At 36.3% G+C, this 24895-nt stretch overlaps 1 protein-coding gene and 1 long non-coding RNA gene across 7 annotated transcripts in view; one reads left to right on the forward strand and one right to left on the reverse strand.

The window, feature by feature from the left end:
• The window catches only part of WASHC3 (WASH complex subunit 3), a 77695-nt gene extending 55398 nt beyond the window's left edge, over window positions 1-22297 (reverse strand). For 5 of the 6 annotated variants that reach the window (XM_082349683.1, XM_082349680.1, XM_082349682.1 and 2 more), the window contains exons 1-5: window positions 22162-22297; window positions 21478-21576; window positions 11100-11165; window positions 9099-9206; window positions 5243-5353 (exon numbers count right to left, since the gene is read on the reverse strand). In XM_082349683.1, the coding sequence (XP_082205809.1) occupies window positions 5243-5353; window positions 9099-9206; window positions 11100-11165; window positions 21478-21576; window positions 22162-22212 (435 nt within the window). In that variant the 5' untranslated portion in view covers window positions 22213-22297. The remainder of the gene's footprint in view (window positions 1-5242; window positions 5354-9098; window positions 9207-11099; window positions 11166-21477; window positions 21577-22161) is intronic. The other variant, XM_082349681.1, reaches the window with a different exon arrangement.
• LOC309608954 overlaps window positions 16744-24895 on the forward strand; it is a 1139914-nt gene continuing 1131762 nt past the window's right edge. The window contains exon 1 of the long non-coding RNA XR_014233170.1: window positions 16744-16804. This is a non-coding gene — a long non-coding RNA (uncharacterized lncRNA). The remainder of the gene's footprint in view (window positions 16805-24895) is intronic.

Genomic DNA, 24895 nt, shown 5'->3' on the forward strand with positions numbered 1-24895 from the left:
TACCTATATCCCTCTGAACCCTGTTTGTTCTCAGTCACTCTCAAGGAACTGAATCACCTTGGAAGAATAAACAGCATAGAAGACTAACACAAAAAAACAGGAAGGCAATTTACTATCCTGGAGTATAGAGATACAAAGCTATCTAGATTCTTCCCATGTCAATGACAGAAATTGGAATATTCAATAATACAGATTGCAATGGGTCTCTAATGACTCTTCTCTACTCCTGTGAGGCATTTTCTAAAGCAGGGTAGTATCGTAATTTGTTCTTTAAAGTTATAGTTTTGTAAAAATACAGATACAGGAAACACAACTAGCTATGCAGATGCTGCTGAATCAATATTTTAGGTGATGACTTATGACACTAGAATGATTATACTCCTGGAAAAGTGTTAAGTAGTTCAGAAGAACCAAAATTTTATGCTTAGCAAGACCCATAGGTATGATCAAGGGGCTTTAAACTGAAATCAAAAGGATAAAAAAATTCCTCAATTAAAACTGTAAGACTATGAACAATAATAACACCACAGGGGAGAAAAGCAGAGTAAAAGAACTATCAGGTACTGATTAAGAGAAGAGATATAAACAAATAGAAAACAAATCCAATAGCTTAAAAAAAAGTATGTGTGTCTATTCGTATATAGCAAACCTGAAATTTCAACATAAGTAAATCTCAGGGATTAACACTTAGGAATCCATGAATGGGAACTGGCATTTGAAAGGAGTACCTTGCAATGTTTTATAATGGAAGTCGGACGATACCTTTAAACCAATACATACACATGTATATGGAAATTCTTGAACATGGGATAAAGGAATCCCTAAATGAGGTTAAAGGAAGGCAATAGTTGTACTATCAGAAGGAACATACTTTTTGGCCACCTGAACAGATGGAGGATTTAGGTCAAGTTTTCCTAAAACATGTTGCAAACAAGCACAAGGATAAGATACTGCCATGATGGGTGGAGACATTAGTTCTTTACCTGTACTGGCAGCTTAATTTTGTTCAAATCAGAGCATCTGATAAATTCCTAAGTTACCTTGTTGAAAATTTCATCCTCCAACAAATAGAGAAAGCAATGAGGGGAACTGATTTAACGATTTCATACTTATATTTAAACAAAAAGCCAGAACTGAATGATGATGCAGAAGTGATAGGAACTCTATTAGTGACCATGCCAATGAAAGACAATCCTGGGCATTGTCAAACATGTTGCTACATCTCTGGTTGGATATTTTGACAGTCACCCATGATATTCTTAGGAAACAGGACAAATAGTGGATTTATAGATGGCTTAATAACTATCATCGAAGGAATAATGATTGGCAGGTTCACATCAACCTTGAGGGAGACCTCTGCTTGGTCGGTCTATTCTTGGTTTGGTTCTACAAAACATTTTAAATCAGTAACTTGATGAAATAGGAGGACATTTATACATTTCTGGGGGACACAAAGTTGAGAAAGAGAGTTATAATATGCAGGATAAAATAGTACATTCAACAAATATTGGGACTTCCCTGGCAGTCCCGTGCAGTGGGCACCGGTTTGATCCCTGGTCAGGGAAGAAAGATCCCTGCATGCCGCACAGCTCGGCCAAAAAAAAACCAAACAACCAAAAAACAAACAAAACAAACAAAAAACCATCAACAAAAAACCAAATATTGATTGAGCACCTTTTTGGGTAAGGTGTTAAAGTGAATACAAAGATCGATCAAGATATAGTTCTTCCACTCATTTCCTTTTCAACACAAGTAGATAAAAATATTTTAAAATTATCAAAGAACAAGATATGAAGTGAGAAAAAATACAGATAAAGTGGTTGGACAGATAGATGAAGGGAAATATCACTTCTGGCTTTATGTGTTGGTGGGTTCAGAATCTGGGATAATTTAGTTAAAGTGTTCATAGGAACATGTCAGATGAGTAGAATTTGGACATGTAGTGGTCAAGAGAAGGGGGATCTAGATTCAGAGGTGGGAAAGCATGGAGCTTATATTGAGAAAGTTTTGTGGTTTTGTCTGAAGAATGAAATGTAGGACAGGGAGCAGTAGGAAACAAAAGTTGGGTAATAAGATTCTGGGATACAGGTTGGCACAATGAACTAAAAACAATAAAATTAAATTTAACTTGGATGAACTCATAATTTCAAAGCAAAGATGTTGGTCCCTGCTTTCTTCTTGAAAATTATTACCCCCAAACAATAAGGCAAAAAGAAAAAACACGAACTCCAATTTTAATGACTAAGAGGCATACACGAACCACAATACATGGAAATTAAAAGCAGATAAAAGAATGATGACTTAGCATAGCAAAGGAAGGCCAAGTCCATGTGCCTGGAGAGGAGGATACCACAAAGAAGCAGCACTTCCAGAACACTGGAAATGTTCAGGAATTAGAAACACCCGTACCAAAGGCAGAAGGGAGGCAAAGGACTAAAATCAAGGAAATTGGGCTAAAAACATCAAAAAGTCTGAAGCAGAAAAAATTAAACCCCTGCTCATGGTGACACCAAGCAAAAAGGATGGGCTAAAGCTAAGTGCCAGATACTGCTATAGAATTAGATTAAAAAATAAGAAATAAAACTAACAATTTATTACTTCTTAAATGTTTTGAGATAAAAATTATTTGGTGTTATAAAACAGTGTAAAGGGGCTTTCCCGGTGGTGCAGTGGTTAAGAATCTGCCTGCCAATGCAGGGGACACGGGTTCGAGCCCTGGTCTGGGAAGATCTCACATGCCACGGAGCAACTAAGTCCGTGCACCACAGCTACTGAGCCTGCACTCTAGAGCCCACAAGCCACAACTACTGAGCCCACGTGCCACAACTACTGAAGCCCGGGTGCCTAGAGCCTGTGCTCCGCAAAAAGAGAAGCCACTGCAATGAGAAGCCTGCGCACTGCAATGAAGAGTAGCCCCCGCTCGCCACAACTAGAGAAAGTCTGTGCACAGCAACGGAGACCCAACGCAGCCAAAAGTAAATTAAATAAATAAATTTATTAAAAAAAAAAAACAGTGTAAAATATTTTTAAACAGTTCTTAATCAGAAGAGCATTTCTCAAAGCATGTATGCTCTGGCTCTGAGTTCCAACTGCAGAGATTCTCATTTAGTAGGGTGGGAACTAGAAACCTATATCTTGAACAAGTTTTTTACTCTAAAAACCACTGAGCTAGTGTAAAAAAGAAATCTATCACCAAAACCTATCAAAAACTAAAACAGTATAGAGAAAAATACAGTCATTTTCATTCATAGGTAAATATTATGTGACAGGTATGGTTCTAGGAACTGGGACTAGGGCAGTAAACAAAAAGGTGTATATTCTAGGAGCAGCAGAGACACAAACAATGTACGTAAAATATGTAGTATTTTGCATATAATTAGATGGTTACATGAAGAAAAATATAGTAGGGAAGGAGTAAAAGGAATGGGACTAGAAAGAAGGTAACATTTCTGCAAATATTTGAAGGAAGAGAGGGAGCAAACCATAAAGATATTTGGGAAAAGTGTTTCAGGTAGAGAGAACTGATGCAAAGGCCCCGAGACACGCGACTGTCCATATATTTATTCAAGGAACATCAAGGAGGACAGCAGAGCTGGAGCAGAGTGAGTGAAGATATGAGATTAGAAAGGTAATTAGGGAACTAAATTGTATAGCATCTCACGGGTTTCTGAAGGACTTTGGCTTTTATTCCTAGTGAGATGGTAAACTACATGATTAGAAGAATAAATATGTAAAGAATCATTTACATATATACATGCAAACATATGATATATATTATATATGAAATTCTGAAAAGCAATGAAATTTGTCTAAGTAATTAATAACAAAAATAAAATTGACAAGTGGTGTCTGGGAACCTTAGTTGGCTAAATAAATCTAGACAATATCTAATATGGTACCTTAGGGTAAGTGTTTAATAAATATTTGTGGAATAAAAGGACAGTGGATTAATACTGAAAAGGAAAATAAGGATTTTTCAAATTCTTGTAAAGTCAGAGGCAATGTATTAAGAATATAACAGTTATCCTAAGATGTGGTCTTTTATCAAATATTTCAAGGCGGTCATAGATATCAAGTAGATTTTCCCATTTCCTATTTTATATAGGTTAGGCAAGAAGAGACTAAATAAAAAGCCTTTCAGAGTTACTCTGAAACTTTTCATCTTTTGTTTGAAAGTGTCAAAGACATAGTTTTTAACAGTCCATATTTTAAGCTTAGCTTAAGCTTTCCTGGGTTTTAGTTTTAAAAATTCATTTATCATGATTCACACTCAAACTAGCTCTATTTTACTTTTAGTTTAAAAAATTTATATATTTTCAACCCAAAGTCTGTTTTTGTCGCCAAAGCCTAAAGCCCAGAGCTTTGACTGTCAATGAAGAATTTTGAAAGTGACACAGCTACTTCTGACAGCTAGAAAAAGTGAATGTACTTTCTTCTCCCCATTGTCACCAATGTAGCTTCTAAATAAGCCAACCTACTCTTTCTGGTTGTCAGACAGTCTTAGCTTTTAAATTATTTTGGTGATAAATAATGCCAAGAACAGCAAAACTGTTCTTCTTTAATATCAGTCCATCTTTTGCCTGATAACAGAATTTTACAGAAGCATTAATTTTTTGATCAACTGAAAAATGGACAGCTAGCTCCTTTAACTACTGTAATAGGACTTTCTACAGGAATGAAATTAACTTCTGCTGTTATAGAAGAGCAAATATTGTGTTGTACTTTTTTGCATCATACCATGTAATGATTTCTTAGAAAAAATACACATTCTCAAGTCATAATATTAAAAGCATTACCTTACATGGCCAAGTGACTTATGCTCTTTTCTATGAATCAAACTATTGACAGGTGAAATTCAGAATAAAAATACACAAAAAACCATTTGTGTTAGCATACAGGAAATTAAGCTAAAGCCATACAATTTACTAAGTGAATAGTCCACTTTCATTCCTCTATCTGATACATCCAAGATTTACAAAGATTATGTAAAGCAAAAAATTTACATAAATCTATACTAAACTATGTTAATTTGAAGTGTGAGGTCAGTTTTAATTAGAAAGATTTGACTCCTGCTTACTCTTTATCAGGGCATTCATTAAACATAGAAAAGAAGTAAGAGAGTAGAAAACTTGGTCACTCGGTTTAGCAGATTTCTCAGATTGAAAAAATAACAATGAAACCTCCAGGGTTAAGAATTTCAGAGGAGGCTGCTAGACAGAGAAGACAGACCAAATTAGCTTACCACTTGAACCATTTTGAGATATCTGGCATATCTTGGATCCTTGGCTACAGTTAAGATATTTTCTGGTGTTACTTCAGTTTCCTGTGGTCCAGAGTCTTGCAAACTGTTCGGCTGTAGAGAGTATTGCATATAAATCTTTAGACAATTCACAAAAGGGGTCCGTCATGTTACTTAAAAGGGATGTTTCTTTTTATAATTCTAAAGCAATCAATATCAGAAAAAAATCATATTTCTAAATTTACCAATAATTTAATTATGGGATATATGTTTCCAAATATTTACAAATACTTAAATATGATTTCAGAGGAAGTTACACTTAATATCAACACTATATTGTTCCATAAAGATGTAAATATATTCATGGCATTAAAAAATTAGAATTCTGCTTTACTTGTCCCAAGTGCTGATATAAAACATGAATTATTGATGGACCTATTATTTTAATAAAACTTTTAATAAAGCTAATAAAGCTATCTGATTTGTCAACTGTTCAACTGAAGCGGACAGAAAATTGATTTTCTGGGTATCTATACCGTCTACACAATTATATTCCTCATTCATTGAATAATCTTGTTCTAAGTGGATACAGCTATTCTAACATCTTTAAAGGCAATGCCTGGAGAATCTGTGGAAGAGAAACCCATTTCTCAGACAAAATTATGTTTTTATATATTTCAGCTACTGATGAAATTATTAACATTATAAAAATTACTACTTATAATGAAGAATACTGGGTTCTTCAAAAAATGTTTTTACCATATAGGCAGTTCTCAACTTTGCATGGTACGATGTTAACTGAAACTTGTCTATATTGGAACCCTATCTTCACTTAAGTGCAAAGCTAGGACTGTCTATATACAGTTCTTGATTTTTCTATCAACCTAAACATTTAGAGTAAGTCTAGTTAGTGAATTCTCACTCACTATCTGTATGTTAGCATTAAGAATAAGTTCCTTAACTGAATAAAATCAATTTTATGTCTACATATCTATGCTGAAATGTAAATAAATCAAAAAAATCTTTAAGTAGTCATAGTTTTTAGAATATGAATTATATGTTAAGGTTTTTCCTCAGATAATTCAAATATAAATTAAATCTCTTTTAAATGCTGAAGCAAATAAAACATCCAAAAATCCTTTAGGTTACTCCTGTTATATGACAGTGTCAAGTGTACAAAAGTGTGCACGCACGTGTGTGTGCATGTGTGTGTATATATATGTTTATATACACATTCATCTGTAAAATACATAATTACAAACTGTCCAAAACATTTAATTAAATAAAAAATTCAAACAAGACCCAAGTATGCTTTTAAAAAAATAGGGACAATAAACTCATACAGTAGCACAATGGAGCAAATGATAATTACATATAAGACCAATGGATTTTAAAACTCAGCCTTTAACTTTGGCCTAATAACTAAGACCTCAACAAGGTTTAATTATATCAGGTCTTACACCTTTGCTATTTGAATGACTCAAATCCTCTATCATACTTCTCAACTGTCCTTCATGTTATTCTCAAATTAATCTCAATCTGCACAGTTGGATGTTCTATTGTGAGTAATGATAAGATCTGAACCATGAAATTAAAGCTGCAGAAAAATCAGCATGCAAACCTTGGGTCTTTGACTCATATATATCAATAGATTGGAGAATGCAATGAATGGATGATTAAAAAAAAAGTTCACGATTATCCTTTATCTGATAAGTGAGTTGACTGTAATGTCAATTGAAATTCTGTGTTAAGCAATACTTCAGTCCATTTCAAAACATTTTACATAAAATATACCAACTAAAAACAATGGAGAAGAAATTAAAAAGTTGATTTCAATATTAAGAACATGCTGAACATGCTGATTTTATTAATCCAATCAAGACACAATTTTAGGACTTTTTAAAACTCAGGAAGCCAATAACACTTCATAAATTATCCAAATGAATTAATATACTATTTTTAAATAAAACTGCCAGACTATCAGGTCATTCTGAATTTTAGATAATTCAGTTGTGATTACTCATAATCAATTTTTTGAGACCTTAAATAGGCAAGACCAACACAACTGCGTAAGTTTTAAAATACACATTATAGATGGCATGCACAATAACACCTGGAAAAATTAATATTAAAAATTAGATACCACTTTAGAAATTTATAGAAACATATGACAGTTAGTATCCTCCAAAGAATAATTACTAGGTAGGGTGGAAACATTTAATATTTTTTACACATGCCTTGTTCTAGAGAAAGGATGGTCCATCTTTAACTGAAAAAACCTTGTGAAGTTAAACTCCTCTAAACATCTGGATTTACTCTTGTATATTATATATATTCCAGTGGCCATCATAATGGAATTTGTTATATTAAGTGGATGTTTAATTTTCTAATATCTAATTATTAAGTAAATGGTCATCTAATTCATTCCCCAAATACATAATATCTCTAAATATATGGCTTCTCCCACAGGGCCTTGCACCACATGTACTGAATCTGTTTAACAAGTTCAACGCAGGTGCTGGAGACAGTGCAGTGTAGCATATAAGAGCTAGGATTCTTGACACCAGATTGCCTGGGTTAAAATTCCAGCTCTTACTGTTTGACCTTCAGCAAGTTACTTAACCTCTGTGTACCTCATTTGACATATCTGTAAACACAGGGCTGTTGTGAGAATTGACTTAATTTATAAAAAGCACTAAGCATGCCTCACACAGTAAAAAACCTTTACATGTTTAGTTATTATCATCATGGTCAACACCATCATGATCTAAAAAATATCCTGTGAAAAGTACCTCCAGGTACAAATGCAGAATTCCATATAGATAGGAAGTCTGCTTGTTTGGTATTACTTGTTAGACCACCATTTTAGTGATTATTTTATTTTGGATTTTAATACCTCACTGAGATACACTAGAGATTATCTGTTCTTAAACAACAAAGAATTTTTATTTCTTGAAATAAAAAGTCATATAAAATTTAAATTTATACAGAGCATAAATGAACATTAAGACATAACAAACACAAAGCATGGGTCTTACTAGGATGTTGATTTAAACAAATCAACTCCCAAAACACACTTTTTAAGACAACCGGTATTTCTTAGATCAGGATCTCTCAAATTTCAAGAGTCTACAAATCACATAGGAATCTTGTTAAAATGCAGATTCTGATTCCGTAAGTCTGGGGTAGAACCTGAGATCCCGCATTTCTAACAAGCCCTCTGGTGATTCTGAGGCTGCTGGCCCACGGAGCAGACTTCAGGCAACAAGGAGTTAGATATTACCAGGGAATTATTGTTAATTATATTGTATATGATAAAGGCATTGTGGTTACACAAGAAAATTTCAGAACTTTTCACAAGGAATTATACAGGGGTGAAATAACATGATGCTTGGAATTCACTTCAGTAAGTGACAAAAAAAGATGAAGCATTTGCAACAAAATCTTAACTGGTGAATCCAGGTAATGGGCATTTGGGTATTCATTGTACTATCCTATTTTTGTTCACGTTTGAAAGTTTTTATAATAAAACATTTAAAAGATACATTTCTTATAAGAACTAAGAAAAATATTTCCATAGTGAACTTGAAGAAAACAATTACATTCAAGATTTTTCCTAGTTCTGTATAGGTTTTCTTTTTTTTATAGGCAAGAAAAATATTAACTTCAGGAAGCCCTTCAAAATAACAAATGAAAAGCTAATAACTTTTTTTCAAACTTCATTTTCTATCTTAAAGTTTAAAATATTACTATTCAAAGTGTTACATTTTTATTTAACTTCTTTCTTCAAACCAGCTGATTAGGTCTATTTGGTTCAACCAAGATATCTGCTCATGTTTCCTGGAACTTAAATACTTACCTGTGATTGCTCTGAAGTGGTTTCAGAATGTGTTTCATTTGTGATCCTAGTGACACTTACAGGAGATACTTCAAATGTGACATCATCTAGCCCTGGGATAGATGACAACTGAGAAAAGAAAATTAATGTTGGTATATGAGGATAATATTAGGTTCTTAAACACTAAGTTTCTAAGTGTGTGTGTGTGTGTTTTAAATAGTTGTCATAAGTTTTTAAGCCTATAGAAATAGGTTTATAAAATCTCATCTTTGGTTGAAATTCTCCATGCCATAAACTACTTAAAAGTGAAAGGCATTCACAAATAAAATATTTTTGAAGAATTTCTCACCAATCTAATTTAGCATATCACCATTCTTTCTCAGGAATTATTTTTAAAATCTAAGGAATCCTAGTGTAAGGAATGAGAGCATGGGATTTGGAGTCAGATTGCCTAGGTCTAAGTCACAAAATATGTGACCTTGTGTAAATCGTCCTAGGCCTCAATTTTCTCACTTGTAAAGTGAGGATAAGAAAACTTACCTCACAAAGTTGTAAAAAGATTTTTATTAAACATATTTTGTTACCCCTCAAAAAGTGCTTTGTAGCACATTTTAAGTTTGAATAATCTGGGAAATGAGAAAACTCTTGCCACATTTTAATGTATGATACAGCTTATTCCTTTTTATTCTTTAGTAACATCACTGAATGCATTACTAAATAATGCATTACTAAAATGCATTATTTTTCATACACAAAAAATGAGCATGGTGTCAGTGGTTAAGCATTTCAGGTTGGATTTACAAGATCCATGCAAACCCTCTTTTCTGATTTCATCCTGATATCAACGAATATACATTTGTCAAATGTTTGGCTAACTTTGAGGATTAACTCTATGGCCACGGAAAAAATTAAGTTTAATCTGTCCATATGGCAATTTAACTTGCGACCTTGAACTCTAACTTAAGGATTCCACAAACATTAAAATAATACACATATTCATTATAAAAAATAATGAAAAACCAATGGTAATAAGATCTGAAGCAGCAATATTCATTGAGAACTGTTGATTGATGACAGTATTTAGCGCAGTGGCTATGGCCCAAATAGTTTCAAGTGGGTATGGCTACTAAGAGACTATCTTGAACATGTTCAAGGCCAAGTATCCTAAATTACAAGCTAAAGAAATGTTCTGAGGGAAATACAGTGGCTGAAGTCCACAGGAAGATGTAGAAAGTACAAGCTAGACATTCTGATCCTTATGTTAAAAGATATTAGTCATTTCACTTCCTTATAAATATTCAATACATATTTTTTCAGATCAAACTTTTGGATAAAAGGACAAAGTCACATATGTATAGCTGATTCACTTTGTTATAAAGCAGAAACTAACACACCATTGTAAAGCAATTATACTCCAATAAAGATGTTAAAAAAAAGGACAAAGTCACAAAAATATACTAGCATCTCCATTATTTTATACACAAGAAAAGCACACAAAACCTGCAAGCTTTCAAATCAAAACAACCTTCTATTTTTGCTTTTATAAGATAAAAAATTATCTTTTGTAATTTCTGACATCAAAATTGGTATTCTTTACTTTAGCATTTAATATATTTACAAATGGAAAATAGGTGATATTTTCTCCAAATTTTGCTCTGGAGGCATGTAAAGTTTTACATAATTTTTCCTGTGTTATCAATGATTACTATTAAGATAACTCTGAGTTTTCCATCAAATGAAGTAAACTATGTAACAGTTCAATTTGTTAACATGTTACTCATTATGCTTTTGATTCAAATAATGAAAGAAAACCTTGACCCATGTGTACATTTAAACAGACTCAGTGGTTCATAATGAAGATCATTTCCTTTGCAATTATAATAAATTAAACAAAAGAACACACTGCACCACTTCATGGATGCAGGAGCTAAATTGAATTCATTTCTAAATGCAATTAAAGTTAAGTGTGACTGAGACAGTTGGTATATGTAGAGCAAAGTTTATCCTATAAATTATACAAACCTTTGCATCTAAAATATTGAGAGTTGTTTCAATTTGCTGGATACGAAGAGAAAGGTCTGCCAGTTTCTGGAAAAGAAAGATTAGAAACAAAAGAATGAAGTCCAAAGGGAAAAAAAAAAAAAAGAAAAAAAAAGAATAAAGTCTGATTAAAATAAACCGTTAACAAGGATAACAAATGGCAGATTTGAAAATAATAAAAACTATGGTTTAAATATTTGTGATTTTCTAATATACTACTCTCTTATTTATATGAGTAAGAATGAGAACTCAAGTATTCTATTAACTTCATTAGCATGCTTCATGGTTATTTTATAAAGCTGTATTCACAGAAAAGAAAAAGTTACATTTTCAGCCTTATCAAACTCATTATCAGAGCCATAATCAATCATTGGGACCAGAATGTAAACTCCTCTGAGGACAAAGGTTTTTATTCACTGTTATACCCCTAGTGCCCAGAACAGTACTGGACACTTAACAGAAGCCTAATAATTATTTGTTGTTGAATGAAGGAATTCTTCACAGAACACAAGAATAAAAATTAGCCCAAAACAGAATGGAACAGGATCTGCCTTTATAAATTACTTAAACACATAAATATATACAATTAGTCCCAAATACAAACTTTTCAAGTTTGAAAAGTAAAAAAGGATGAAACTGTAAGATGAGTAGGTAATGTTGGAAAGAACTAAAACAAAGAGAAAAAATAAGAAAGAATACTAAAAAGCAAAAGGAATCAACCTACCATCAAAATCCAAGATAAACCAGAACCAAGAGCTTACCATGCTCTAGTTATTCTGTAAAATTAAATTAGCCATATATATACTCCCACACAAATAAAAGTAACATCATAAAATATGATCCATAAGAACATTTATTTAAAACTCCCTCATCCTAAACATTATTAGTGACACAGCCTACAAGCAGTTGGCCAGTTTACTAGTTGGCAGATGTGCAGCATTCTGATTGCTTTCTGGGATATTATCAAGATCTTGACTAACTCATAGCAGAATTTTAACACCCCAAGAAATAATCATTTTGCCCGTATTTAGAGGGGGAGAAAACTGAAAGCAACCATAGAGTAGTCAGTACTTCTTCACAAGACACTTATTTTTTTGATGAGCATTCTTGATATCTACAAAGATATAATTTAGAAATAAAACATTAGAATCTAGTTTTAATGGCATTTGAAGTAAAGTTTAACCTTGATTTCTAGGATTTGTTTACATAAGGCATTGATACAAATATAAACACAGGCTTATAAAACATCATATGGATAAATTCCTCTGCAAATTATACATGTTTTCCTGAAAATCACGGAAATTAAATTTTGACAAATCAGTCATTTAATTCACTGCAGAAGCTTAGTAACTGCAGAAATCCCACAGCAAGCTAATTTGTAAAATGAATGATAATTTCTAACTTATTTTAAAATGCATACATTGTTTTGATTAAAATAAGTGAACACATAAAAAGAAAAACTGAATTAAAAATTCATAATATATAAATATATATTATAATTAATATATTACATAAATATGTAATATATTAATATATTTATATAAATATGTACTTTTAAGCAATAATCATCATCACTGTAAACATTTGAGCATTTACCTTAGTATGCTACACTGTATATGCAAGTATCATTTGAAATCTCACACCAAGTCTATGAAGTAGAAACTATTATGATGCCAATTATTTTGTTGATGTGGACCATTTTTTTAAAAAATAAATTTATTTATTTATTTCATTTTTGGCTGCGTTGGGTCTTTGTTGCTGCGCACGGGCTTTCTCTAGTTGTGGTGAGCGGGGGCTATTCCTCGTTGCGGTGCGCAGGCTTCTCTTGTTGCAGAGCACGGACTCTAGGCTCGCAGGCTTCAGTAGTTGCAGCATGCAGGCTCAGTGGTTGTGGCTTGTGGGCTCTAGAGCGCAGCCTCGGTAGTTGTGGTGCACGGGTTTAGTTGCTCAGCGGCATGTGGGATCTTCCCGGACCAGGGCTTGAACCCGTGTCCCCTGAATTGGCAGGGGGATTCTTAACCACTGCGCCACCAGGGAAGTCCCTGTGGACCATTTTTTAAAGTCTTTATTGAATTTGTTACAATATTGCTTCTGTTTTATGTTTTTTGGCCGTGAGGCATTAGGGATCTTAGCCCCCGACCAGGGATCAAACCTGCACCCCCTGCATTGGAAGGCAAAGTCTTAACCACTGGACCTCCAGGGAAGTCCCTATGATGCCAATTTTATTTTTTACTTAATTAATTAATTAATTTATTTTTATTGGAGTATAATTGCTTTACAATAAAGTGACGCAGCTATATGTATATATATCCCCTCCTTCCCCCTCATCCCACCGTCTAGGTCATCACAGAGCACCAAGCTGAGCTCCCTGTGATACACAGCAGGTTCTCACTAGCTATCTATTTTACACATGGTAGTGTATTTTTGTCAAAACTAATCTTTCAATTCATCCCACCCTCCCCTTCCCCCCTACCCGTGTCCACATATCTGTTCTCTACATCTGCATCTCTATTCCTGCCCTGCAATTAGGTTCATCTGTACCATTTTTCTAGATTCCACATATATGTGTTAATATGCGATATTTGTTTTTCTGACTTACCTCACTCTGTATGACAGACTCTAGGTCCATCCACATCTCTAAAAACAACCTAATTTCGTTCGTTTTTATGGCTGAGTAATATTCCATTATATATATGTACCACATCTCCTTTATCTATTCATCAGTTGATGGACATTTAGGTTGTTTCCATGTCCTGGCTATTGTAAATAGTGCTGCAATGAACATTGGGGTACAAGTGACTTTCTGAATTATGGTTTTCTCAGGGTATATGCCCAGTAGTGGGATTGCTGGCTCATATGGTAGTCCTATTTTTAGTTTTTTAAGGAACCTCCATACTGTTCTCCACAGTGGCTGTATCAATTTACATTCCCTCCAACAGTGCAGGAGGGTTCCCTTTTCTCCACACCCTCTCCAGCATTTATTGTTTGTAGATTTTTTGACGATGGCCATTCTGACCAGTGTGAGGTGATACCTCATTGTAGTTTTGATTTGCATTTCTCTTTTAAAGATGAGAAAACTGAGTCTTTATACAAGTAAAATAATCTGAACTCAAACACTCCAACTCCAGATACTAAATATTTTTGAAAGAATTTCAGCTTCTTAAAGCATGATGCCATAGACTCCGGGTGTTGATGTGTCAATGCAGACTGTAACAAACTGATTGTAATAAATGTACCATGCTGGTGGGGCATGTTGATAATGGGGAAGGTTGTGCACAAGGGTTGGGAGCGGGCGTCGAGGAATAAATGGGAACGCTATACTTTCTGCTCAATTTTGCTGTGAACCTAAAACTGCTCTAAAAAATAAAGTTTAATTAATTTTTTTAAAAAGATGGAAAATTCCTGAGTATTGCATAGATATAATTTTTGTTATTCAAAGCTAATAAATGATCAACCTGCTTCTCACTAAAACTAAGATGCTATTGTGCTGAATACTGGGAATCAAATTTTTCTGATCAAATTTCCTAAAATAGATGCTATTTATCTGGAATTATTTAAAAAGATAGATATTAACATTTTTTTCAGGATTAGATCATAAATTGTCTTTAAATGGATACTCAAGTGTTCACACAAGATAGGCTAAGGATTGAAATACTAGTCTTAGAAAATAAAGGAATAAGGATGAAAATGTTTATTCAGAAAACTACTTGTTGATAAGGAAGATTAAAGAGGCTTGGGAAAAAAAAGTTATACTTTCCAGAGCAGTAATTCCCAGTTTTTTTTGGATGCAGATTCATCTGGTATGTCAACCTTTTGCTTCGGCACTCATTTTACCTACTTTCATCTACTATTATCAAAACCTCACCAAAATGAAATGACCTGGTTTTTTAATAAAACAAGATTATATGAATGATTTATTCATGCAAGACATGAAAGACACTGATCTAAGCATCAATATATTTTAATTAGTTATAATTTATCTGAATATTCTTGATATCTAATCTAGAAACAACGGTAATTGTGAAGTCTAAAGAAATCTGAAACAACTGTAATTTAATAAAAAAAAGATCTGTGCTTTCTATTGGTGAGAGTCATAGGTCCTAATACTACTGTGATTTCTGTTGACCAAATTTAAAGAAAATGTGAAATTTAAGTTAAAGGTAAAAAAATATATATACATGATTTTTTTCCCCCATCCAAGTTCATGTACCCCAAATTTAGAACCACTATGTAAATGATTTTCTGAAAATCAGATCAACAAAAGGCTTTTCCTCTTGGCTAGGGAAGATCTTTGCTGTGGATAAATCATGTTTTTTAAATTAACCATAAAGCTATTATCTATCTTCTCTAGAGCTGGTTTTTGAGAGTCTAAATATTAAATATGTTACCTGTTATACAACTTAATGCTTTAACAAAGGATATATTACTGTATCACGATTTTGAGTTTTTAAGTATGTAATTGGTATCTTTTGTAATCCTACACATTTTATTTTATGCATTTAAAAACATTAATTTCATTTCACTAGACTGCCAAAGGATCCATGGCACAAGTAAGAACCTCTGCTTTTCAAAGATTATTCAGCATAATAAATGTTTTTGAGTCTGTTCCCATGTAATTATTGCTATAACACACATAAATATGTACTTTTTAGAAAGCCACTGTCACTTGACAAAATACACCTGGCTTCATTTATGGGCTGCTGAAGCTCATTTCTAAGATGTTTATGTTTTCTGCATTTTCCTTCTAAACCCCTAGACCACCATAAAGTAGGTTTCTCAACCTTGGCTCTACTGACATTTTGGGCTGGATAATTCTTTGTTGTAAAGGGCTATCCTGTACACTACAGGATGTTTAGCAGAATCTCTGACCTCTACCCACTAAATGCCACAAAAATTCCCCAGTTGTGACAACTAAAAACATCTCTAGACATTGCCAAATGTCCCCTGGTTGAGAACTACTACTCTGAAGTGTAGATGACCACGGATATATTATAAGTAACACGATCAATAACAGTACTGTCCCCACCTCTGAAAATTTCAGCAGAGAGGAAATAGAAAGGTAACAATCTTTCCCATCCATTTAACCATCCATCCTCTTTATAAGGATTTAAAGCAAACCTGAAACACCTTGATTTGAGACAAGAGGGGAAAATACAAGGTATCTAGTTTGTCAGATAAGTTGAAAACTTCTTGATGCATCCATCAACCGCCTATTCCTAAGGCAGTGCATTTTATTGAAGAGAAAAAAAAAGACAAAGGAAGAAGTATGGAGTTAACAGTTAAACATGAAAAAAAAAACCACTGTGGTATTTCAGGTTTGTAAAATATCCAATTTGCATATCCAGTTCTTTAAATGAGAAACAGTATTTTATTTTTTATTTTTTTTAAATTAGTTAATTAATTTATTTTTTTTGGGCTGGGTTTGGGTCTTTGTTTCTGTGCGAGGGCTTCCTCCAGCTGCGGCAAGCGGGGGGCCACTCTTCATCGTGGTGCGCGGGCCTTTTACTGTCACGGCCTCTCTTGTTGCGGGGCACAGGTTCCAGACTCGCAGGCTCAGAAATTGTGGCTCACGGGCCTAGTTGCTCCGCAGCATGCGGGATCCTCCCAGACCAGGGCTCGAACCCGCGTCCCCTGCATTGGCAGGCAGATTCTCAACCACTGCACCACCAGGGAAGCCCCAAGAAACAGTATTTTAAATTAATGGATCTCTTGGTATACCACTTTCGGTTGAATATGTCCTGGAAACCAGAGAGGGAAGCAATCCACGGTTTTACTAAGCTTCATCAGACACTTAAACCCAGCAGTTGTAAAAGTTATAAAAGCAGTTGGAAAAGTTGTAGCAGAAAATAGGGTTTGGGGCTTCCCTGGTGGCTCAGTGGTTGAGAATCTGCCTGCCAATGCAGGGGACACGGGTTCGAGCCCTGGTCTGGGAAGATCCCACATGCCGCGGAGCAACTAGACCCGTGAGCCACAATTACTGAGCCTGCACGTCTGGAGCCTGTGCTCCGCAACAAGAGAGGCCATGATAGTGAGAGGCCCGCGCACCGTGATGAAGAGTGGCCCCCGCTTGCTACAACTAGAGAAAGCCCTCGCACAGAAACGAAGACCCAACACAGCCATAAATAAATAAATTAATTAATTAAAAAGAAAATAGGGTTTTAAACAAAACATTATTTGGTTGAAGGTTAAGTCTGATGGTGGGCTTAAAAACTGGATGTAGTTTTTTTTGGGTCGTATGAAAATTCTCAGCACTTTTTGCCTGTACGTAAAGATTTTTTAAAAAAGAAACATTTTAGAATATTTAAAAAATGACTAAAACCCCAGTATTCTAGACATGTTACAAGTCGGAGTCAAAGTAACACACCTGACTGCCCTGTTTATTGATACTGAGTACTTTTAACTTTAAGCTTCACAATAAGGTTAAATTTCTGCTCAGTCTTATCTGTGCTATGCATAGAACTTGTGTCATCCTCCATTTAAAAAATCTGCAGTCCCAGTGGACTTCCACAAGATTTTGCTGATAAGGGCCAGAATAGAAATGCTTACTGGAGACTTGTGAGGGAAGAAGAGATGACCCTAAGTAACTCTGCCACTTGGGTCTGATTCAACTACTTTCCTTTCTCTGTCTTCTAACTTTTCTCCTACCTTGGTTCTAGTCATTAGAAGAGTTACAAAGTGGCTCAGTATCCAGAAAGTTTTTAAAAAGCTACGTTCTTCACTTTTCTCTTTCTCAGAGAACTTTAAAACCGGTATTAGTGATGAAGAAAGAGCCCTAGCAATCGGTTTCAAATTTAATTCCCATTTGAGTTTAGCTGTGACTGAAGTTACTGTTTGGGTTTGGTTCAAACCAGATTATGTGAAAAAACCAAAACCAAAACCAAACCAAACAAACAAAAAACCCCCAAATCAACCCCCACCCCTCAAAAAAAAAAACCCAAACCCACCCAAAACAAACCAAAACCTACCAGGTTTTCTTTTTCCTCCAGTTCACTTCCAGTTCAAAAAGTAATAACTGAGGTTCATTTTTTATTGAGGGAAACAGAGTTGTTTTGGTTCTTGTTTAAGGCTTTAACTAAACAAGGACCATAGGTCTAACAGGTGCTATAAACAAATAACAACCCATTTTGGAAAACTACATTGATCTTAACTCAGGAGAAAACGACACTTCGTGTTTGAATACCTATATTATATCCTTGGAATTTATCATATCACAAAGACATTATATCAAATAGACATGGCATAGTAAAGAAGAGAATACAAATCTAAAAACTAAATTTTGAAATAGCTTTAAAGAAGACACTGCAGTCTCTCCCTTGAAAATAATGTAAATATGCATCATACTCAGATCAGATGGTGCAACAGAACAGAAGAATGAGACAGTTTTGTTTTTACCAGTTAATAGATCAGAGTTGGAATCCCAGCTTTTACTTTCTAGCTGTGGGACTGTGGGCAAGTTAGAGCAGCTACTGCAGCCATAAATACTATGCACTCAAATACATGATGAGTGAATGAATAAACGACTAAGCAAATGATTTAAGCCTCTCTACATCTCAGTTTCTGTATTTCTAAAAAAGAGATAATTGGACCTCTCTCAAAGAGCTCATCTGTGATGATTAAATACATGTAAAGCACTTAGTACAATGCCTACCACAGAATAAGCACACAATAATTATTTGTTATTGTCATCACACCAAGTATTGATAAAAAGTCTACAACTGACATAAACATCCAAACTGCTACAATATGAATTCTAAATAATGAGTTACAGTTAACCCTAGATTATCATCCATTAAGGAGAAAAAGGCATAAGCTACCTTTAACTTTCATGAATTTTTGATCAACAAAATTTTTTCTAGAGTTCAAGGAAGAAATAGGAAATAGTGATATAGTCAAAACAGCCAACTGTTTTGTGGGGTAGTGGAGAGAGGAATAGAAGGGGGGAAAGAGTGAATCACGAGGCTTTGATAATGCATAAGCAATCAATAAACAAAAGACAATTATTATATTTGATCTAGTCTTCAGCAAATAACACTCACTCCCCAGGCACTGAAAACTGTTAGGCCCTACAAAGGTGCGGGGCTATCCCTACCTCAGGGCAGCTCTATGAAGCTGCTTTCACAGATGTGTTTGTTGGTTGTTTTGTTGTTGTTTACTTTTTAAACTGGAGATGAGAAGTATGGGGATGGAGTATTCGCCCTTCTCTGCTAACAATCCTGGAATAGTCTCTCTCCAGATACTTCTCCACCCTACCGTGGTATACAAAGTGAAGGGCTAAATCCTTGGCTTACTGCTTTTCAGTCAGTCAATTCTTTGTGCCATTTATAGAGGCAGCAGTCCAAGATAAAACTCAGGGAAGCAAGCACCTAGACTCTGAGCTTGTTAGATAAAAAATATTGACTTGAGCCCCTTACTCTATCAATCATCATATCACATTTCAATTTCTTTTGTCTTAATGAGAAGGCAGAAGTGATTTTGACAACTAAACAAAAACAACAGCTGCAACCTTATACAAGTTAAAATAGTTTTCCTGTCTCCATGCAGTTTTTATTAATATATCTAACAAAAACTATACGCTAAGGCTCTACCTCATATTATTTATAAGACAGAATGAACTGAATATTGTTTGACTCAACTGTGAATTATCTCATTTTCCCCCATTCTCCCTATTTTTTTGGGGGGTGTGTTGTTTTATTTTATTTTATTATAAATTTATTTTATTTATTCACTTTTGGCTGCATTGGGTCTTTGTTGCTGCGTGCGGGCTTTCTCTAGTTGCGGCGAGTGGGGTCTACTCTTCGTTGCAGTGCGCGGGCCTCTCGTTGCGGTGGCTTCTCTTGTTGTGGAGCATGGGCTCTAGGCGCGTGGGCTTCAGTAGTTGTGGCTCGCGGGCTCTAGAGCGCAGGCTCAGTAGTTGTGGCGCACGGGCTTAGCTGCTCCGTGGCATGTGGGATCTTCCCAGACCAGGGCTTGAAACCACGTCCCCTGCATTGGCAGGCGGATTCTTAACCACTGTGCCACGAGGGAAGTCCTATTTGCTTCGTTTTAAAAAATTAATCACAGGACTTTTATAATAGCTTAACAAGCATCAGTTAACAATAATTAAACTGACAAAAATTGGTATTCACTAGTTTAACTTCTTGAGAACATTCCTATTGTGCCAGTCAAAATGCATCTGGAATAGAGATACATCATACATTGTACAAAAAAGTAGGAGACTGGCTAGGACTGGGAAGTCTCTGGGTATTCTCAGGGTATTTCCTGCAGCAGGCCTTGACTTCTGAGTGAAATCATTTTAATTTCTGTATAAAGCGTCCTTGAAAGGGTATTTAGCTTTAAATGGTCACTGAACTTTTGTAAAGTAGAATTTGCAAGCCTACAGAGATATACTATCATACCAGTGTGGGGCTTTTCTCTAGTCTATGGACAGAGCACAGTCAATGATCTTCTTTAGTATTCAAGTATGTGTATGTATCCTGTTCCTAGTACACATGAATGTCCCCAATGACAACAATCTTGACTCCCACACTTTTTAGGCAGCAACCACCCCTCTATGAATAGTCTCTATTCAAGGACTTGATTGTGGAGGATACTCAGTCAAATGGCAAACAGTAACTTCAGCACGCAGGAAGTTCACGACACCAAAATGGAGCCCTAAGGTTTAACATGATCCTCAAGTGGTAAAGAAGACTGATAAAGAACAACACCTTTTGGTTTCAGACGACTGTTGTTCTATTTCCTTGTCCTCTTTCTCCTTTCTTAAACCCAATTTCAACCCATGCTTCCCATTTTCCTCCCCACTCTCTTGTTTAGCTTTTTATAAGACAGGAGTCCCTGGATCTGGTACCTCACCTGTAACTGGGTTACTTAATCCTTATTTCACAAGTCATTTGCAGAAAGTATTTTTTTTAATTTCCATAATGATATTTGATGCCCAAGTTATGTTTCTAGGCTACCTCCCCATCATCTTCTGGATCAAGCAATGTAAAATAATTTTAATATAAACTGAAACTGAATGTATACTTAAAATGTAATCTTTGGGGTAAGAGAAACATAACCAATTTCAAAATAAAAAATGTCTTTAACTGTGAAATCTTGGAATCCCTTTTGCTTTCTTTAACCACAATAAACCTTCCTGAACTATTTCACAAAGTTTGTAGAAAATTAATTCAGCAGAGATGGGCTGTAGAAATGATGGTAAGAGAATCAAAGAGGATTTAAGGTATGTTAACATAATAACTGGTTGACAAGAGGTTATGGTACATGAATACATAGACTGTAATTCTTGTTTCACTCATTTGTTACCTTCAGAAGTGCAAGGTGACATCTGGGCTACTCACTAAATGAGTATCACAGGACCTACCTCCTCACAAACTGTAGAAAATCGGTTGAGGAACTGTACAGTGTGCACCACAAACTGGTTTAGAAATGCCACCGTTCTTTTCTGTTGAATAGCTGGCACCTGTGTCACGTAAAAATAAACATGATCCATACAGGAGGAACGTACACCGTGCTATCCCCTGAATATTAATAATAACGGGGCGTTTTGCTGTGTGAGATGAGTTACTGAAAGTACTGCCAAGAGTCATTAACTTGTTTTCCTAAACTGTAGGGGTGGGGTGTCCGAAGGTGACAGAGGCTGCAAAGTTTGAGAATGGGCTCTGGATTCACAGGTGTGAACTTTCGCAGGTAAAGGAAACACACAGAAACACACGAAAAACTCAAGGGCCGAATAAAAGAGGTAGGGTTAGAGGTCGGAACCGGCCCGTGTCGCCAGCGCTTCACCCTTGAGGATAGGGACTCGTGACCCGGGAAGCGAAGGCTGGGAGAGGCAAATTACCCCCGCCCCCCTTAGACAGCTCGGGAGGGACCCCTTTTTAATGTGGACTGTGGGACTCTCCCTCCCGAGAGAGGTGGAAGACAGGCCCAGGCCAGGGTTGAGCAAAAAGAGACACGGGGCGGGGAGGGGGAGGTCTCTCTGGGAACCCGGCGTCCCTTCCCCATCCTCCTCCCAGGTCGCCGAAGTCCAACTCCTTCTTTTACAAACCTTAGTCAGGTCTATGCCTGACCCCATGAGAGGAAGCCCATCCTCATCCATCTCCTCAGCGGGCGGGGGACCAAGGCCTCACCCACAAACCCCTCCCCGCCCCGGCCCGCCCAACCCGGTAACAGCATCCGAAAGCCTCCCCTAGTCCCCGCCTCCCGGGACCTTCCCGCCGGAAGGAAACACCTCCCCCCGCCAATCACTCGGCGGCTCCCGGGGAGCCCGCCCCTTCGCACGGCAGTCTGGGATTGATAGTTCTAGCTCCGGATTGTGACGTCGAACGAGGGGCGTCCGGTGCAGCAAGGCTGCAATCACAGCAAAATCTTAAAAATCCTCTCCCCCTGCTACCCCACCCCCAAAAAAGTAAAGCATCGCGTCTGTTTGAGGTTATCCCTGCTTAGTCTCTTCTGCTATATACGCAGCTAATTCATTCGTTAATCAAAAGAAATATATATACATATATATTTTTTTTAACCGATTAAGTGCCAGATACTCTGCTAGTCCCTGTGGTGAATACAGACTGAATCAGATTGAGCATATGTATCTATCTAAAGAACTACAGAAACATTATCCTCAGTCGGAAAATTGACAAAAATGTTTTTTCAAAGTGGTTTGGGTTCTTAAAAAAAAAAGACAAATGCAATGCTATAAGATGTAATTTCTAGTTAATAGAAAAGTGGGAGTGTCCTCTGCCTCCTAGGATCCGTGATGATTACTGTTCATCAGTCATCCATAGCTTCTCACAGCAGCGCCACTCACAACTGAAATTCCAGGGCTGTTAAAAACAATCTATAGCTAGAAGTCTTGGTCAACTGCCAGAAATCCTCTGAAATATATACTCCTTCCTCCAGGCTCTCTCTCTCATTGGATTTCACTTACTATAGTGAATTTTGGAGACAAAACAAGTAAATTGTAATGAATACTGATTTCAAAGGGCAGAGACTTTAAATGCCACCTGCATATATCCATTAAATTTTAAAAGTTTTAAGAATTTTTGAATAGTTATCTTTCTTTTCATAGCAGATAACTAGAAAATCACTAATTTTATCATGAATCAGTTCTTGGGGGGCAGGGGGGTGGGGAATGATGATCATTGGCTTCCTATGGGTTTTTTCTTGCTCTGCTTCAGGATGAACAGTTAGAGGGGTATAGTGTTGGTTCATAATAGTGGGAAAATAAATTTAAATGTCCCCTATCCCTGCTACACCCATCCCTCAGGAGTGATACAAATCATCTATTGGGACTTGGTTAAGTAAAGGAATTCTAGCCTGGTTATTCATTCTAGGCTAGTTATAATCTAGCCTAGTTAAGAATCCATTGTTTCAGGCTCCTCCTTTTAATTGTGCCTTTCCTAACTTCACTCTGAAAGTTGGGTTGTAGGCTTATGTCCTCTAGGCAGTAGACAGGATTCCTCCCTAAAAAGTGGACTACCTCAAGAGAAGAGATCTGAAGATATTTACAGTTAGGGGGTCCCCAATAAAACAGCATATAACCTAATGACTAAGGAAGCCTGCTTTCTTTAAGGCGGTGTGGGGAAATGTCCTTCTGCTGCGTTGTACCCAGGGACTTTAATTTATGGAGATGACTGAGTGATGACAGAGAGGTAATTGCCATTGAAAGAATGTGTTACATTTCCCAAGAGAAGGGGACCTACCATGCCACACAAGGCCATAGGGGAAACACCAGATTTGGGTTAGGAGGCAGACAGAGGCAGGAACCAGGGGAAAGCCTAGGCCAGATCCTTTACTGGAATTTCTTTGGGAAAGGCAAGTCAGGGCAGGAGAAACAGGTGAAAATTGGCTGGTATGAATGATTCCAGTGGGCTTTGGGGCATAAGAGTTGTCCCTGTTGTCTGTACCTGGCCCTGGGTTGATTTAGGGCAGTGGAAATATTGGCTTGATGTAGGAGAGTTTAGATAAGAAGGTGGTTGGGGGTAATGGGCTGGATTGGTTGGTTTGCATATGAAAAACACGCTTCCAAGTAAATTGTTTGACTATCTTGGGGAATTAGCTAGCCCTGGGAGAGGCAGTCTTTCCCAGGGTCTGTAAGTCCCCAAATGCCAGAGCTTCAGGGATACAGAAATTAAGAAAATATAGTTAATATAACTGTTCCTGTGATGAATAGATGCTAAAAAGACAATTACAGAATCCAAGAAAACACAGAACACTCACCCTTCAGTATGTGACCTTTCAGGTAATAGTTTCAGCAAGGCACCTCACTCCTAGGTGTAGAGTCTCATTCAGTTTCTCAAGAAGGGATCAGAGGGGAAGGAGTAGCTGCCTGGCTATGCAAACCATGGGGAAGGTATTTGGGAGGGAGAGTCTAATTGTTCTAGGAGGGACAGTCGTCTTGAAGAAGGATCTTATTTCCCCGTCCAGGGACTGAACCTAGCCGCCAGTCTACCAGGGGCTATTGGCTAGAAGCGAAGTTCCCTGATTCTTACCCCGTTGGAAAGCAAAAATATTTCAAGGAGGCAAAAACTGCAAAACAGGTGCAAAGTTTATTATTAGAGACACAACACACAGAGAAACTATTTAAGTCAGAAGCAAGGGAGAAATACACACCCAGAAAGAAAGTGTGTGGGTGTCCCCCCTTAATGAGGAGCAGCACAGTAAAGAGGTGATTTAAATCACTTACACAGGACAGTCCTCCCGGGTCTTTGTTTATCTTTGGCCAGTTATGGTGTTTCTTTTTTCACACGTGACTGGTCTTAGGACCCTCCCCAAGATGTCTGTGC

Source organism: Balaenoptera borealis (genome assembly GCF_965194805.1).
Source record: "Balaenoptera borealis genome assembly, chromosome: 13".
Lineage (NCBI taxonomy): Eukaryota > Metazoa > Chordata > Mammalia > Artiodactyla > Balaenopteridae > Balaenoptera > Balaenoptera borealis.